Source organism: Cetorhinus maximus, chromosome 1 (assembly GCF_964194155.1).
Source record: "Cetorhinus maximus chromosome 1, sCetMax3.hap1.1, whole genome shotgun sequence".
In the NCBI taxonomy this organism is placed as follows: Eukaryota; Metazoa; Chordata; class Chondrichthyes; order Lamniformes; family Cetorhinidae; genus Cetorhinus; species Cetorhinus maximus.
The window spans coordinates 31959657-31976736 of record NC_135879.1 but is presented as its reverse complement, the minus strand read 5'-3'; the positions used below and the strand labels follow the sequence as shown (position 1 = coordinate 31976736).

At 39.9% G+C, this 17080-nt stretch overlaps 1 protein-coding gene across 6 annotated transcripts in view; it reads left to right on the top strand.

The window, feature by feature from the left end:
• Nucleotides 1-5795: 5795 nt before the first annotated feature.
• The window catches only part of intu (inturned planar cell polarity protein), a 186205-nt gene continuing 174920 nt past the window's right edge, over nt 5796-17080 (top strand). For 5 of the 6 annotated variants that reach the window (XR_013576316.1, XM_078539673.1, XM_078539689.1 and 2 more), the window contains exon 1: nt 15267-15601. Coding sequence is in view for 5 of the 6 variants with exons in the window: in XM_078539673.1 (XP_078395799.1) it covers nt 15450-15601 (152 nt within the window). In the remaining variant the exon portion in view is untranslated. Of the gene's footprint in view, nt 6262-15266; nt 15602-17080 lie in introns of those variants that run through there. The other variant, XM_078539679.1, reaches the window with a different exon arrangement.

The window sequence follows — 17080 nt, the reverse complement described above, 5'->3', positions numbered from 1 at the left end:
CAAGACCTGCTCTTCCTCCACTATTACTGAACCCAACATACCCCCTTCTCTATTGCTGCCAAATCTCAAGAAGTCCTCTCTCCTCAATGCTGCCAAGTCCCATAAAGCCCCTTCCACAGCTTCCAAAGCCAGGATCTCCCCAGTTCTCACCACTATAAAATACCAATATCTTTCATCTGGGATGGGTGCGAAACCAAAAGATCTCCCTTTCTCTCGGTACCAACATATCCTCCCTATAAATAACACAAGACATACACTAACATTATTATAATAACAGTACGTGCATTTCCTGTGGAGCATGTCACATTTCATGTTACATTTTCTACCACACTTCCTATTCACAATCAAAGGCAAATTTATTCCACTTGTCTAATACTTAAAAACAAAATCAAATTTCTTGCAGTTGATTGGTTCATTTTAAATTTGTATTACTTCAGTTCAAAGTTGTTTTGCCTTATATTTTGGTTTATCTGCAGATTTCTTCATTTCATAAAACAGCAAACCATCTGAGCTAAGGCAGTACCAAGCTGCAATGAAAGTTCATGTTTATAGATAAAGCTTACATTTATAATTTTGAAATCGAGAAAAAAAATCACATAAAGCACTTATTGTTACTTGTTCATATAATTTTGAACAAATTTCTCAGTAATACCCTTGTTTACACCTCAATTTATAATTATTTGCCTCCATTTTCAAATTTTCAACTCATTGAGTTTTGCACAAAGGTGTTTCATTTATAAAATAGCAAACATTTTGTAAAAGCAATATTCCTTCATTTCTGTGTGCTTTGCCCACAGGCATGTCCTTGGCTCATTGTTTGCTGATGTTTCATCCTGAGCCTTTTTCTTGGCAGTTCTTTTTTACTGTAATCACAACCAATTATATCAGTATGTGTTTAACAAAAATATTATAATTTGACAAGAAATAATGAAAAAAACAACTTTTTTCTTCTTCCTTCCTACACACTTTCAGTTAAGCTATGTGGATTCTTTCTTTTTCTGTATCTTTGGGTATCTCCTTCCATTTCCATTAGCTTGGCCCTGCTCTCCCAACATCAATGAGTGTGTCAAATCTGAATTTTGACTTTGACTAGTAACTGTACTTAATGGTTGGGACTGTGACATTGATTGACTTGTCTTAATCAAAGACGCTGACTCACTTGTTTTACCAGTGGATTCTGTAATAACAGCAGACTTCCAGTTTCTTTCTGACTTTCACTTTGGGCTGTAGGAGAAATCTGGGCTATTAGAGGTTTCCCCTGCTCTCCCTTTGTCAGATTTTCTTTTTCAAGCAAATGATCTATATGACACTGATGGAGTCTCTCTCCAATATTCACTGTATATTTGAATGCACCTAATCATTTTACAACAGCTCCAATCACATACCTCACTTTTTCACTCCAGTGGTTTTTCACCATGACCTTCTGGCCAGCACTGAATTCTATAAGTTTCATGCCTGGTGTATCATGACTCATCTTCGTTTTTCTTGCTTTTCTCTTACTTTGCTATTGATGTCAGGCTTAAGGAAACAAAATCTTGTCCCAGGAGCATGTTTAAACACTAACTCGTAAGGTAAAGAATTTGTTATAGACTGCGGAGTCTGTAAGAGAACAGAAAATTGTCTAGCCTGTGCTGAAGAGAAATATGGAAACTGCTGCCTAGATGTCACCTAGCAAATACTTCTGGAAAGGCCTCTTCACAATCTGTACACTTCTTTCTGCAACACCAATCAGCACTGGGTGATAGAGTAGTATTCAAGGGTGTTTGACTTCATTTCTACTCAGTAATATTTCAAACTCTTCTGACATAAACTGTAGGTAATTATCTGATGCCAACACCTCTGGCAGCCGATTAACTGCAAATCAACTTCACAAAACCTCAATAGTTTTGGCACATGCTAATGGGCACTCAACATTTGTCCACTTACTAGAGCTATCGACCAAAACAGGGTACTCTTTCCCTTCCAAAGAAATCGACATGTACACTCATTCCCAAGGTTTTATTGTGTTTGATCATGGAATGAAAGGGACCTTGGTTGGATCATTTTTCATTCTGTGATATACCTCACAACTCTTCACCAACTCTTCAATATCTCTATGCACCTTTGGATACCAAAAATAGCTTCTTGCTACTGATTTCATATGGACTATCCCAGTGTGCTCTTGATGGAGTTCCTCTAACAATGTCTCTCTAAAGCTTGGTGGAATAATGACTCTTAAACACCATAGGAGACAGCCTTGATCTACACTCAGTTAATTTCTACATGTGAAATACACCTGCAATTTCTCATTATCACACTCTGTAGGCAAGCCATTCATGATGTAATTGAGCACTTTACTGAGCACCGTATCCTTGCAAGTTTCTTCACTAGCTTCTCTAGCAGATACTGGCATGTCATTTGTGTATGTAATGTAATTCACAGGTAACTCAGTGGCTAGAGATTCCCATCTTCACGGGAAATCTCGAAAGAGAGCCAGCATTTGAATGATCTGCTGACTTACAAAACCTAATATCATACTGATGGGCCATCAAAAACAACATTCATCACTGAAGCCATGCTGCCACTAGGGGTGGTACCCCCTTATTTAAACCAAATATGGAGGTAAGGGCTTGGTGGTCTGTTAACAAAGTGAACTTCCTACCATGCAAGTATTTGTGGAATTTAGTAACACCATATATAATCCCTAATGCCTTTTTTTTGACTTTTGAGTAATTTTGCTCTGACTTAGTTAAAGTACATGAAACATATGCAACAGGCTTCTCTACATCATCTTCCATCATGTGAGGTAACATCACACCTAACCCCTGTGGTGAGGCATCATATACTAAAGCCCATTTTTTCTTGGGATCATAGTGGGTCAAAACAGCATCGCTAGTCAGTACTTCCTTCACTTCTTCAAATGCTTTTTGACAGTCCACAGACCACTCCCAATCTATTCCATCTTTGAGAAATTGATGCAGTGGACCAAATGTATCATCTAAGTTGGGGATGAACTTAGAATAACACACAATTCCAATGAATATTCTAAGTTCTTTATTCTCTGGTCCCTTTAATTTCAAAATCTCCTTAACCTTCTCCTGCATTGGGTGGATGCCTTCACTATCTATTTGGTGACCTAGGTATGTTACACTTGACACCATGAAGCAACACCAGTGCTTTTTACCTTTGATTCCATTCTCTTGCGTCGATCTAGAACTTTGTTCAAACTTACAATGTGCTCTTACTGCTAATTAGAATGTCAAGTAAGAGGCTACACGTTCCTTTCATTCAACTTATTACCCAATCCATAACCCTCTGGAACACTGTGTGGACAATGGTAACATTTCGTACTGGTACAGCCCTTTCTGTGTATGAATGGTTCCTTGCTCTTGTCAGTTAATTCTAATTGCAAATATTCATTTGACAAATCTATCTTACTGAACACCTTTCCACTGGCTAAATTAGAAAACAAATATTCACTGGTAGGCAGTGGGTATCATTCTCGATCTCCTCATTTACCATTTGTTTATAATCTGAATCGACCTGCCTGCTTTTTGAACTACCACAATGAGTCCAACCCATTCACTGCTCTTCACTTTCTTAATTGCCCCGTTCTTCCTAACCTATTCAGCTCTTTACTGCTTCTAACTGTGCATGAGGTACTGGCCTAGCCTTGCAAGGTGTCAGCTGTCTTTATCTTGACTTCGGCCTTGTGATGCCTAATTTTATCATTTGTTCCTCTTTGCTCAAAGATCACTTTGTGCTTTCTTAGCCTTGCTCAATGTCAGGCGTACTCTTACTGATCTCTACTGTAAATAACTCGGTGCATTGTAATTGTATTTTCTCAAGCCGATTCCTTCCCATCAGTGAGTCTTTGTTCCCTTTTACTACTACCATTGACAAATAATAGGATGTACCATCATATTCTACCCTAATACTAATGACCTAACACTGGAATACTGTTATTGGAATAACTAGTTAGCTTCACCCCAGTTTTGCATAAGGGAATGTGACTCAGATCCTTGTGTTCTCTTTCTGAAGTAACAGACACAGCTGTAGCTGTATTAATGGTGAAAGTAAGTTATGAATCTCTGATTTTCACTTCCACTATGGGTACTGGAATTGTATCTTCAGGCCTAATACTCTCAACTTTCATGTGCTGTTTTTCTTCCCCTCTGACTGTGTACAACTCTTAATCTTCCTGCTCAATAGCATCAACTTCTGTTTCCACATCTATCACATGCACATTTGAGGATTTCTAGACTCCTGAACTAGCTTTAGATCTACCAGCACCTTTATCAGATACATGGATGCGACCTGGAGTTTTACCACAACCTGGAGCATTACTGTTTCCTCTAACCTTGCATGCCATCTGGACCTGACCAACCTTCTGACAGGCATTGCACTTTGACTGGGAATGGAGGCATTTGAATGGTTGGTGGCTACCATGGCAATGGTAGCATCTAAATTTCAAATTCTGAGACTGTGAACTTGGTTGCCATGGCCTGGATCCCACTGAAATACTGCGGACTTTCCCTGCCAGCTCAGGAAAGAGCTCCCTTGTAATTTGCAGATATCTCTTTCTGCCATTTGCATGGCTGTGGCCTCCTCACAGGCCTCCTGCCACGTCAGTTTATTGCCTTCGCTCAAAAGCTTGGCCTGGGTTTTATTGTTGTTTGGTCCTCCTACAACCGTGTCACTGAGGTTGATTTCCATGATGATGAGAGAATTTCTTTAATTTGAGAATGTAATCTGCAACAGCCTCTTCTTGGTAATGGCTCCCTTTCACCATATGCAACTCTCAGTGCAATCTCATTCTTAGTCCTGTCATAGTACAAGTCCAGAATCTCCTTAATTTCAGAATAGTCCATAGTACTGGGGTCTTATGGGCAAGATTGGTTAGACACCCATCATGGTGAGGAAAACGTTTACTTTATCCTCATCTCCTATTTAATTCGCTTTCAGCCAAACGAGTAACCTTCATTTCAAATTATACCAGTCCTCTTTGTTAGAGCTGACTTTCCCCATTGTCTCCAAATGTATCTTCAATGCCATTCACTGTGTACCTGAATATGATGTGCACATGAAACAATCTTTCAAATTGCTCTCTTCCTCAAAATCAACTTTAGGAGTTCCACAGATGCATCACAGTATCCTTCAGTTCTTAATTTTCAAATTAAACATAAAAGAAAATTCCGCCCAGCCCGGTCGTCATCTTTCTGTTTCGTATTGCGTTAAGACTAACACATACATGTTCCATTGTAGGTAGCCATTAGTGAACTAACTTTATGTTACACCTATCCAACAGAGAGGGCAATACAACAAAATGCTCGGTTAACACAATATACTACAGGCCCCCTGCTGATGTGTGCAGCCAATCAACAGTGCAATTAGCCCTGGCTGCATACAGAAATCGTTCACATGAGCAGGCACTACAAAGTTGGCATTACAATCAATCAAAGGTATAGATTAATCGTGCCTGCTATTCTCATATACCTTTTAGGGGTTGCTCAATTTAACCATTTGTTTTTGTTTCACTTTCCATCTTTTTAAGAACTAATTTTCAACAGAGAGTAAGCAAATGAGTAATTACATTAATTGCAATAATTCCAGTAAGCATTTATATGTCTCAGTTTTGTTGAATGCTGATGATTCAAGCAAGCATCCGAGAGTAGTCACGGCCATGACAAGATGATCGGGCATTAGGACCCTCGGGGATGTGGCTTGACGAGTGGAGTTGCTGGCGGTTCCCACCTGCTTCATTGGAGACGGCGATTCAGTCAGTTGCGTTTCCGCGAGCTTTCAGTAGCTGTATTTCCGACAGTCGGTACGCTTTATATCGTGGCTCGATTTTCAAAGAAATTTGGGGTGGTCCGTCCCTAGATGATTGGTAGTTGAATTTTAACCTCCCCCGGGCGAGAGGAAGCTTTTATCCGCTTGAATAAGAGAAACTGTAAGAAAAATGCTCGTTGACACGCTCTCGGGGAAGAGATGATCCGCCCTGGAATCCCTGAAGGACATGAGGCGCAATGTAAAGGCTCTGCGGGAATGGACTGAAGTTGCAAATCAGGAACTCGCCTTGCGCTGTTTACTAAATAGCACAGTCTGACCCAACCTCGGGAGCTGCATGTTACTATAAAGTAATATTGCTTAGTGGAAAATAAGCGTTCAAGTGAAATGTGACCTGAAGCGAATGATGTTCAATGTTGGGAGATACGGTATCTCTAAACCCGCAAGAAGTCTGGACGAGTTGGATTCAGTTGAGAGTATCATTGTTCACAGGTGAGCATGGTGAAGGGTAGGCACCTCGAATGGAAATCTCTTTATGTTGGAAACGTTAAAACCTGCCTCGGTTTCCATGATTTTCCCAAATATAAATTTGAAGGTTACATCATGACTTGGGAGGCTTTGGGTGAAAACATGTATACTAGTCTTGAGAACATTGAGTTAAATTATAATTGGCAATCATCTTAAATCCGAGAATATTTGGTTGGTAGGGTTTTAGGTTTCCGGAATTTCCTAGAAATCTGTCTGTCGGCTGTGTCCTTTTAGAAAAGACTAAGATCTGGGCTGTTCAATAAACATGGGGAACTGTAAAACTTCCAACTCGTTAAAAACCTGATCGATCCAGTTGATGAATTTCGGGTGACTGAGTCTGAGAGTTGGGTCACTTTTTTCAAATTCAAATAATCCAAAATATATTGCCCTTCCCCCAAAATATGACAGTTGAGAGATCGGCTCTGTTTGATTATTTTTTTTAAATGTAATATAATGCATGCCTGGAGTAATTTAAACAATAAAAGTGAGATTTCACAGAGAACACAGCGGGTTTCGGGCCTGTTTTTCTTTAAATAACAGGTCATATTGTACTGTTGCACGGATCTTTTACCGTTGACTCAACTCCCGAGTCAATCCAGCAAACTGTGTGGTTCGAGAAGAGTGTCTAATCGAGCCGAAGGAGCTAACAGAATACATAGCGCCATAAAGACACACTTATGAATCAGAACTCAAACAAAAATAAGAATTTGAAATCCTAGATCTGTCGCCATTAATCTCATTTAATGGCACACCAAAGCTTCTTTAAAGAATCGAAGTCAACCTCAAGGTTAAGATAAAAGTAAATTACAATGTTTACAACGGTTTATAAGATATGGCACGATGCATAATTTGGAGGAAAGAGCCTGTTGCCTTGGTACAAACAACTCGCACAACTTCAGTTAAAAGACTTACTTTCAGAAAATATGCTCTTTTTCGATATTTTAACCACACCTAGTACATTATTTACTCACTGACAATTGCGTTGAGGTATCTTGAATTTCTGATTAACCTTTTTTAAGGAACGCTCTGGTTCGACCTCAGCTGGAGCACTGCATCCAATTCTGGGCATTGCACTTTCGATAAGGTGTGAAAACCTTTAGGGAGGGTGTCGAAAAATAATAGGAGACAGGTTTCATGGATGAGGGAGGAACTTCAGTTACCTGGATAGATTGGAGAAGCTGGAGCTGTTCTTCTTACAAAAGGTTGAAAGGTGCAAGAGAATTGCTCAAAGTCATGAAGGGTCTAGACAGAGTAAATGTAAAGAAATTATTTCCATTTGCACAAGAGTCCCGAACCAGAGGGGACACATTAATTTAAGATTGGCAAAGAAACAACACGAGTAAAATCTTTGTTTATAAGTGAGTTTGGCATCAGGAAAGCACTACCTGAGAGTGTGGGGGAGACTGATACAATCCTGGCTTTCCAAAGGGAATTTAAAAAAAAATTCATCCACGGGATGTGGGCTTCGCTGGCTGGGCCGGTATTTGTTGCCCATCCCTAGTTGCCCTTGAGAAGGTGGTGGTAGCTGCCTTCTTGAACTGCTGCAGTCCATTTGGTGTAGTGCACCCACAGTGCTGTTAGGAAGGGAGTTCCAGGATTTTGACCCAGCAACAGTGAAGGAATGGTGATATATTTCCAAGTCAGGATGGTGAGTGACTTGGAGGGGAACTTCCAGGTGGTGGTGTTCCCATCTATTTGCTGCCCTTGCCCTTCTAGATGGTCGTGGTTGTGAGTTTGGAAGGTGCTGTCGAAGGAGCCTTGGTGAATTCCTGCAGTGCATCTTGTAGATGGTATAAACACTGCTGCTACTGTGCATCGGTGGTGGAGGGAGTGAATATTTGTGGATGTGGTGCCAATCAAGCAGACTGCTTTGTCCTGGATGGTGTTGAGCTTCTTGAGTGTTGTGGAAGCTGCACTTATCCAGGCAAGTGGGGCATATTCCATCACCTTCCTGACTTGTGCCTTGTGGATGGTGGACAGGCTTTGGGGAGTCAGGGGGTGAGTAACTCATTGCATGATTCCTAGCCTCTGACCTGCCCTTGTAGCCACCAGTATTTATATGGCTAATCCAGTTCAGTTTCTGGTCAATGGTAACGCCCTGGATGTTGATAGTGGAGGATTCAGTGATGGTAATGCCATTGAACATCAAGGGGTGATGGTTGAATTCTCTCTTGTTGGAGATGGTCATTGCCTGACACTTGTGTGTGGCATGAATGTTATTTGCCACTTGTCAGCCCAAGCCTGGATGTTGTCCAGTTCCTGCTGCATTTGGACATGGACTGTTTCAGTATCTGAGGAGCCACGAATGGTGCTGAACATTGTGCAATCTTCAGCGAACATCCCCACTTCTGACCTTCTGATGGAAGGAAGGTCATTTGATGAAGCAGCTGAATGGTTGGGCTGAAAACTACCCTGAGGAACTCCTGCAGTGATGTCCTGGAGCTGAGATGACTGACCTCCAACAACCACAACCATCTTTCTTTGTGCTAGGCGTGACTCCAACCAGCAGAGTTTTCCTCCTGATTCACAATTACTCCAATTTTGCTCAGGCTCCTTGATGCCACACTCCATCAAATGCTGCCTTGCTGTCAAGGGCAGTCACTCTCACGTCACCTCAGGAGTTCAGCTCTTTTGTCCATGTTTGAACCAAAGCTGTAATGAGGTCAGGAGCTGAGTGGCCCTGGCAGAACCCAAACTGGGCGTCAGTGAGCAAGTTATTGCTAAGCAAGTGCCACTTGATATCACTGATGACCCCTTCCATCACTTTACTGATGAATTGGATGAGCACCTAAAGAGGAAAAAAACTTGCAGGGCCACTGGGAAAGACAGGGGAGTTGCTCTTGCAGAGGTCTGCAGGGACAGGATGCCAATAGCCTGCTTCTGTGCAATCACTATTGTGATTGCAACTTCTCCGCTTACAGGTTCTATTTAAACAAATTATGCCTGAGAATTTAGGGGCTCAGAAGTCTTCCACAGCAACACCCTATCTTTGCAAACGTTTCACTCTTATTGTGCTTCAGAAACTGAGTGAACCTTTTAGTAAGACGGCTTCCCCCAAACGGCTGAAAAAATAAACTTCTGACATTCTCTATAATTTAAATTCAAATGTTAAATAGACAAACAAGCGGGTTAATTGTGATAAACCTCGCTATTTTTAAGTAACGAAGTAGTTTAAAATTTTAATACATATCCCTACCATGTTGCAGAATAAGAAGACGAAGTAGCAGAGGTTAAGTACATGGAACTTTTAATTCCAAATGAACTTTTACTGTGTTTGGGGCGATTTGAACGCTTGATTTGAAATCTTTTCGCATGAGGTTGGAACGGAAAATCTACTTTTCTGATAGTGAATTGAGATGTGTCGTTTATATTAATTGAGAGATTCCGCTAGCCTGGGTATACTTTGAATTCCAGGGCAGGTGCAGAGTTTGATTTTTTTTTTGTAGAGATGGGATTTGGATTATGTTCAGATCAACGTTTCGACATTTTGGCGCCTTATATCCATAATGACGATAGTGATTACCACTTGAATCAAATTCAGCTAGCCAATTTTACAGATCAGTATAAAGATCCTGAGATAATGTTTATTTGGCAACAACAAATTGCACTGCACACTTATACTCGGGGAAATATATATTTCCTTTTTTTTTGTTCTTTTGGCATCTGTGTAAAGGTCCACATTAAATGCGAGATTATCGGAGTTCGCATCAAATTAAAGGGGCCTCTTGCCTGTTGATGACACAAATTTGGCTTTCTCCTTCCTTTTAAATAGGAATCGTTTCTAAGGTTTCTTTTGAATGATGTGAACAATCATAGTTGCATTAAATTCCGAAACTTCCCGTTCGACGGTCACCTTTTATACTCGAATTTATTTTACATTTTCATGTTAAAACGTTTAGCTTTACTTTTGGGTAAATTATTTTATTTTATCAATTGTTTTTGCGACCAATCATTATATTCATTTTAAGGTTGATCATTATGGAAAGCTACAACTTAGAAATAAAGGTACAGGGCGTAATAAAAGAAAGAAGCATTATTTCGGGACAGAAGTGATCTGCACGCTGTTTGGTTAATTATACCTTGGTGATTGGGGATAGTTGAGTTGATTTGATTAGATTGCTGTCCTTAATAATGTTGCTGACTCTGACATGTTCCTGTGCAGACAAAAACCTAGGAAGGCATTAACTTTTGCTAAGTAAACATTGGTTTGATGGTAACAACAAAAAGCTACTGCGGATGCTGGAAATCCAAAACAAAAACAGAATTACCTGGAAAAAACTCAGCAGGTCTGGCAGCATCGGTGGAGAAGAAGAGTTGACGTTTCAAGTCCAACATGACCCTTCAGTTCTGTTGAAAGGTCATGTTGGACTCGAAACGTCAACTCTTTTCTTCTCCACCGATGCTGCCAGACCTGCTGAGTTTTTCGAGGTAATTCTGTTTTTGTATTGGTTTGATGGTACTTTCTGCAATGGAAAAATGCCCAAGATTTGTGCATGGGAATAAGATGCCAACCTTGCCATCCAAGCCTAGAACATTTTGTTCTTGAGCACTAGAGTATATAACTTAGGCTGTTACACTTGGGGAAACAATGTTCTGTCAGACAGGCTGTTCTTTAGATGAAGTGAGGCCCCATTTGCCTGCTCAAGTAGGCAGATTAGATTCCATGGCACTTCCAAGAGGAAAAAGTAGTTCTGCTTTCCTGCCAACATTCCTCCCTCAACATACACCGGCTAAAACAGATTAACTGGTCTTTTATTCACATTTACTGTTTGAGGCCCTGTTGTGCACATATTGGTTGACTGTTTCCAATACCTTTTCTTTGAATGGCATGGACCAGTGATGCAGTGAACCACTCTTACTCTACTTGTCTTTTTATTAGAGTTGCATCATTTGGAAGTATCCAAATGCTGGTGAAATTTTTAATGTTTACAAAATGTTGATAGGACTACCCACTATTTGGTAATTTCAAAATGTTCTAAGGCAGTCCTGGGAACTTTCTAAAGTTTGTTATTGTAAGGCATGCTCAGCATTAAACTTTCAATAATTGTCTCCATATTCTGTGTCATTGTAATTATTTATAAGACATCAAATTGATACAAAATCTGCATTATAATTGGGCCTTTATACTCTGTATTACTGTGAAGACAAAACATTAGACAGTAACACAAAATGGACAATAAATCTGGCCAAAGGATCTTATTGTGGGTTGACATACAAGATACCATTGCAATGTATTAATGTATTGGATAAACTTGGGTGGGCTGATGTACTGATAGGATAAAATGATACAGCACAAAAGATGGCCATTCAATCCATTGTAGCTCTGCTGGTTATTTGAAAGAACTGTCTCGAATTACTTCCACTCCCCTGCTCTTTCCCCACAGCCCTGCAAATTCTTTTCCTTCAAGTGTTTTATCCAATTCTCTTTTTGAAAGATAGTGGTGGAAACAGATTCGATTCTTTCAGAAAATGTACTGCAGATCCCCATAACTTGCAGAGTAAAAAATATTTTTCCTCATGCTGCCTCTGAATTTTTTTTCTCAATAACCTTAATTGTGTTTTCTGGTTAATGACCCTTTTGTCATTAGAAACAGAATAAATAAGAAACTCTTCTTCCCTTGAACACCTCAGTCAAACACCCCCTTAACCTTCTCTGCTATAAGGAGAACAATTCCAGCTTCTCTAGTTTCTCCACATAACTGTAGTCCCTCATCCTTGGTACCATTCTAGTAAATCTCCTCTGCATTCTCTCTAAATCTTTGACATCCTTCCTAAAGCGTGGTGCCCAGTATTGACTGCAATGCTCCGTAACCAAGTTTTTATAAATATTTAGCATAATTTCCTTCCATTTGTGCTCTGCCTCTATTCATAAAGCTAAGCATCCAATAAGCCTTTTAATAGCCTTCTCAATTTGTTCTGTCACATTCAAAAATTTATAGATGTACACCTCCATGTGTCTCTGTTCCCACACCCCTTTAAAATTTAGATTATAATGTTTCTCCTCATTCTTCCCACCAAGATGAATCACTTCTATGTACATTTCATCTGTCATGCCTGCCCAGTTCACCAGTCTATGTAATCCTGAAGCCTTTTACTATCCTTCTCAGTGGCTTTCTGAATTTCATGACATCTGTAAATTCTGAAATTATGCCCAGGTCAGTAATATTTTTTTAAAAGATCAGTGGTTCTAACATACCAGCCCTAGGAGACATGGCTACAGCATATACTTCCCTCCGGTCTGAAAAACAATGGTTCAGCACTGCCCTCTGCTTTCTATCCTTTAGCCAATTTTGTATTCATGCTGTTATTTTCCCTTTTAATGATGGACTTCAAATTTGTTAATATTGTATTTTATTAAATGCCCTTTGAAAGTCTATTTACACAGCAACTTGCCAAGGTTCCTTTGACAGCACCTCCCAAATCTGTGACCTCTACCATCTAGCAGGAAAAGGGCAGCACCCACCTGCAAGTTCCCCTACAAGTCATTCAACATCCTGACTTGGAACTATACCACCATTCCTTCGCTATAGCTGGGTCAAAATCCTGGAACTCCCTCCCTAATAGCACTGAGTGTACCTACACCACATGTACTGCAGCGGTTTAAGAATGTAGCACCTCAGTACATCTCGAAGATAATTATGGATGAGCAATAAATACTGGCCTTGCCAGGAACACACTCAGGCCATGAAGAAACAAGAAGAAACATCAACCACAATAACCTCATCAACCCACTCCATTATGCCATTGAAGAACTCTAGTTAGTCAGACAGGATTTGTCTTTTAAAAAATCAATGCTTGTTTTCATTTATTAATAGTTTTTTTCCCCCCAAGTGCCAACTAACTTTGTCCAGATCATTGTCTCTAACAGTAGCTTCCCCATCACTAATGTTAGGCTGACTGGCCTGTAGTTGCCAGTTTATCCTTCTCCTTTTATTTCAATATGGGAGTAACATTTGCAATCCTCCAGTCATCTGCCATCACTTCCATATTTAAGGAGGATTGGCAGATTGTGGTCCAGCTTCTGCAATTTCCAGTCTAAATTTTGAATTCTTTATTTTTGTTCTTACCTGTATTCTTTCCTTTTTATTATATATCTCTGCAAGATACTTAATATAGTTAAGGCATTTATTTGTAAGAAAAGAATATTGATTTGATTAGTTCACCTTATTCCTTTTATATTGGTAGATGTTGCTGGCTGCCCATTTTTGAATCACGGCTTTTAATGAATATCATGATTTAATATTATTTGTTTCTGCTTGCCACTTGCATTTGGTACATTCCTTAACAGTTCAGTTGTGATTTGTTGCTGTTTTATGCATAGTAAATTTGAGTTGTTTTTTATTTGTTCATGGGATTTGTGTGACAGGCAATATTTACTAGCATGAGGATGTTAAGAATCAGGGTAGGTCAGATAACATGGAAGCTGTAAATCCCTTTCCAGAAGGACACTAGTACACCAATTCAGTTTTACAACAGTCTGGCAGCTTCCATGATCATTTTAATTTGTGCCAGCCCAGAATTATTGAGTCTTGATTATTTTTTTCATAACTTGCCAAGGTGAGATTTAAATTCATAACATCTGTGCTACTAGTCTACTACCGTAACCACTTGGCTGCATACCTATTCTGTGACTGTATGACACACATTTGTATGAGGACAGAGGTGTGACGGACAAATAGATGTAAAACCTACACTCTTCAATCTCCAATGGCATTGCACACTAGGAATCCAGTCCTAGTTGCCATTGGGTTAGATGTCAGGGTATAGTTGGACCAAGGCATGCAATTATAAGATTATTCACAAGATATTTCCCAACAATGCAGGCTAATGAGCTGAGAGACACAAAAGTGAAGTGTGATAGTACCACCAATGGTGAGATTATATGATTGCAATGCCAAGTTTTGATAAGCAGTTTCCAGTTTGTGTGTATACTGCATAGGAGTTTATAATGACAGTAAGTTGAAACAAGATAACGGAGAGTAAGATAAAAGCAAAATACTGCGGATGCTGGAAATCTGAAACAAAAATAGCTGGAAAAACTCAGCAGGTCGAACAGCGTCTGTGGAGAGAAGACAGAGTTAACGTTTCGAGTTCGTATGACTCATCAGAACTGATGACGAGTCATACGGATTCGAAACGTTAACTTTCTTTTTTCCAGGTATTGTTTTTGCAACGGAGAGTAAGTCTTTGTACATAGGAAATTTTCAAAGACATACGATTTTTAATATTATTGTAGATAGAAATGAACGGGGAGACAACTTGTAAACAACGAGGGCACTTTGTTGCTTTCAATCTTCAAGATGTCATTAACCATGTTGACGACATGATTGCACATTGGTATCCTAGAAATCCGTGTCCTTAAGCAGCAATAGTCTCTGTCTATTTACTAGGTTTCAATGCTCTCAACATAATTGGATTCTACTGGTGTCTAACATTACAACTGTATGTAACGTTAATGCGAAATCATTTCTATCCCTGCTGACCCAAAGATCACAAATGCAGGTGAATTCCGTCTGATTTTGGAGTAAAGCAAAATCATCCTGCCTGCTTTTACTCAGCTTCGCTTCCGAATCATTCCGGGTCTTAAGATGCGATTTACACTGCACTAGTTTAGTATTAGAGCAAAACGAAATTGCCTTTCTCTCTAATGGTAAACTATTAGTATAAATGTACTTTTAAGATGCCTTTAGGTGTACAATCTGGGATATCTCAGAAGTTTAGGAATAACATTTTGCCATGTTTATTGCCAGGGTACTGATGTCTGAGGTAAATATTATGGATTGGGCCATGCCTGTATTAAGGTTGGTTTTAGTCTGCCTTAAACTGGCGCCTCAGACTTTTCGTGGTTTCGATGAAGATTGTAATACTTAATTCTGTAAACTTAATATTTAAAATTATTGTCCGTGCTCACGACCAGCAACAACTAAATATCATCAATGCAATTAAATTTACTGATTACATTCGCTCAGCTTAACAGCTTCTCTCGTTTCTATGGCTACCGAAGAGGAACCAATAGCGACAGGCGGCCGCCGATCACGTGACGGGCCAAGGACCCCCGGATGCTAACAACATGGCGGCGGTAAGGGTGAGGGCGGGAGGTAGTTGACCGGGATGTTGCTGCTGGAAGAGTGAAGGAGCCTTACAGTGAGGCGATGTCTTGCAGGGGTGCGAGCATCTCCCGGGAGCGGAGCTACGAGACCCCTTGCACCCTGGAGGATGGAGGTCCGGAGAGCGAGGCTGAGACGGGGTCAACATCGTCCGGTGCGCTCACCACCGACACCGACTCCGACTCGTGCTCCTCCGAGTAAGTGCGAAGTTGTAGCGCGGCGCTGGCTGCATGCCAGCCCGGGCGTGACGACGGTATTGTTAGCCTGCAGAAAGAGAGTGGAGATTATCCGGAAGCGCGTACTCACAAGCCGCAGCAGACACCGTGCAAATTCCCAATATCATTTTGTTACTTGACAACTGCATAGTCTCTACCTACAAAAAGTTAAATAGCTCTGGTGTTTCTATTAGCAACATTTTGGTTGGTGATCACTAAGTTACAGAATTACCGGGCATCCTAATGTATGTATTGTTTGACTAGCAGTATGTTCTTAGCTAGAAAAGTAGATGTACAGTGCCAATATTATTTGTAATGAGAACTGGGGTATACTAAGTGTCTTCTGGTAAATCATACGCCCTGATAAAAGTATTGTCTATGGTGGTAATCTAATCTCATAATTTGCTAATGGAAATTGTTATCAAGTTCCTGTTGGTGCAAAATGTAAAGCTTTGACAGTAGTTTAGTAATACAGAAAAAGCCCTGGGTTTGAAAGTCCAGAGTTTGTTAGAAAAATAATTGAATTTATGGCGCATGCCGTTATTCAAATTTGTAGTGAGGAACATACACGCTGGGAGTTGCGAACCAGGATTATTTGCGTCACTTCACAGTTAACCTCGTAAAAATGGGATCTTGGGTTTTTAACCTCCCCATGAGTGTCATGAAATTGCTGGATTTGCTTTGTCGATATAGATTAGATTTACCGCTAAAATACAGGGCTGCTATTTCATGTTATGGGGGTGATTTATGGTCCTGACATAAAACACAATCTTGGCTGCACAGAAAAAGGAACATTTGAAACTGCAGTCTTACACCCAAAGTTTTCAGAGTTTTTACAATTTTAAATTCTCTTTTTTCTTTCAATTCCTTATCTCTTTCTCTCATTCCAATTTTTCTTTCACTGTATTTCTTAGTGTCTGATTTGACTCTTATACACCCTATTTCCTCTGTTTGTTCTGTTCCTTTCTGTATCCATAAATTTTAATTGGTTAAGGAGATAGACTAAAACAAAAACAGAATTACCTGAAAAAACTCAGCAGGTCTGGCAGCATCAGCGGAGAAGAAAAGAGTTGACGTTTCGAGATAGTCAGTTCTGTAGTTCACTAGGACTATCTTAGGCTCATTGTTATTAAAGAAAGAAATACTTATCTTTCACAATCACAGGACATATCAAAGTAGTTCACTGTCAATAAAGTACTTTTGAAATGTAGTCACTGTTGTAATGTAGGAAACACAGCAGCCAATTTGTAAGCGCTTGTTATTTGCAAATAGCAATGTGGTAAAGACCAGATAATCTGGTAGTGTTGATTGAGAGATAAACCTTGAGTAGAAACTGGGGATAGCTACTCTACTATTCAAAATAATGCTATGGAATCGTCTACATTCGTCTGAGAGGGCTGTTTAATGTCTTACAGAATTGTTACAACACAGGAGGCCATTTAGCCTATTGTCTCTGCACTG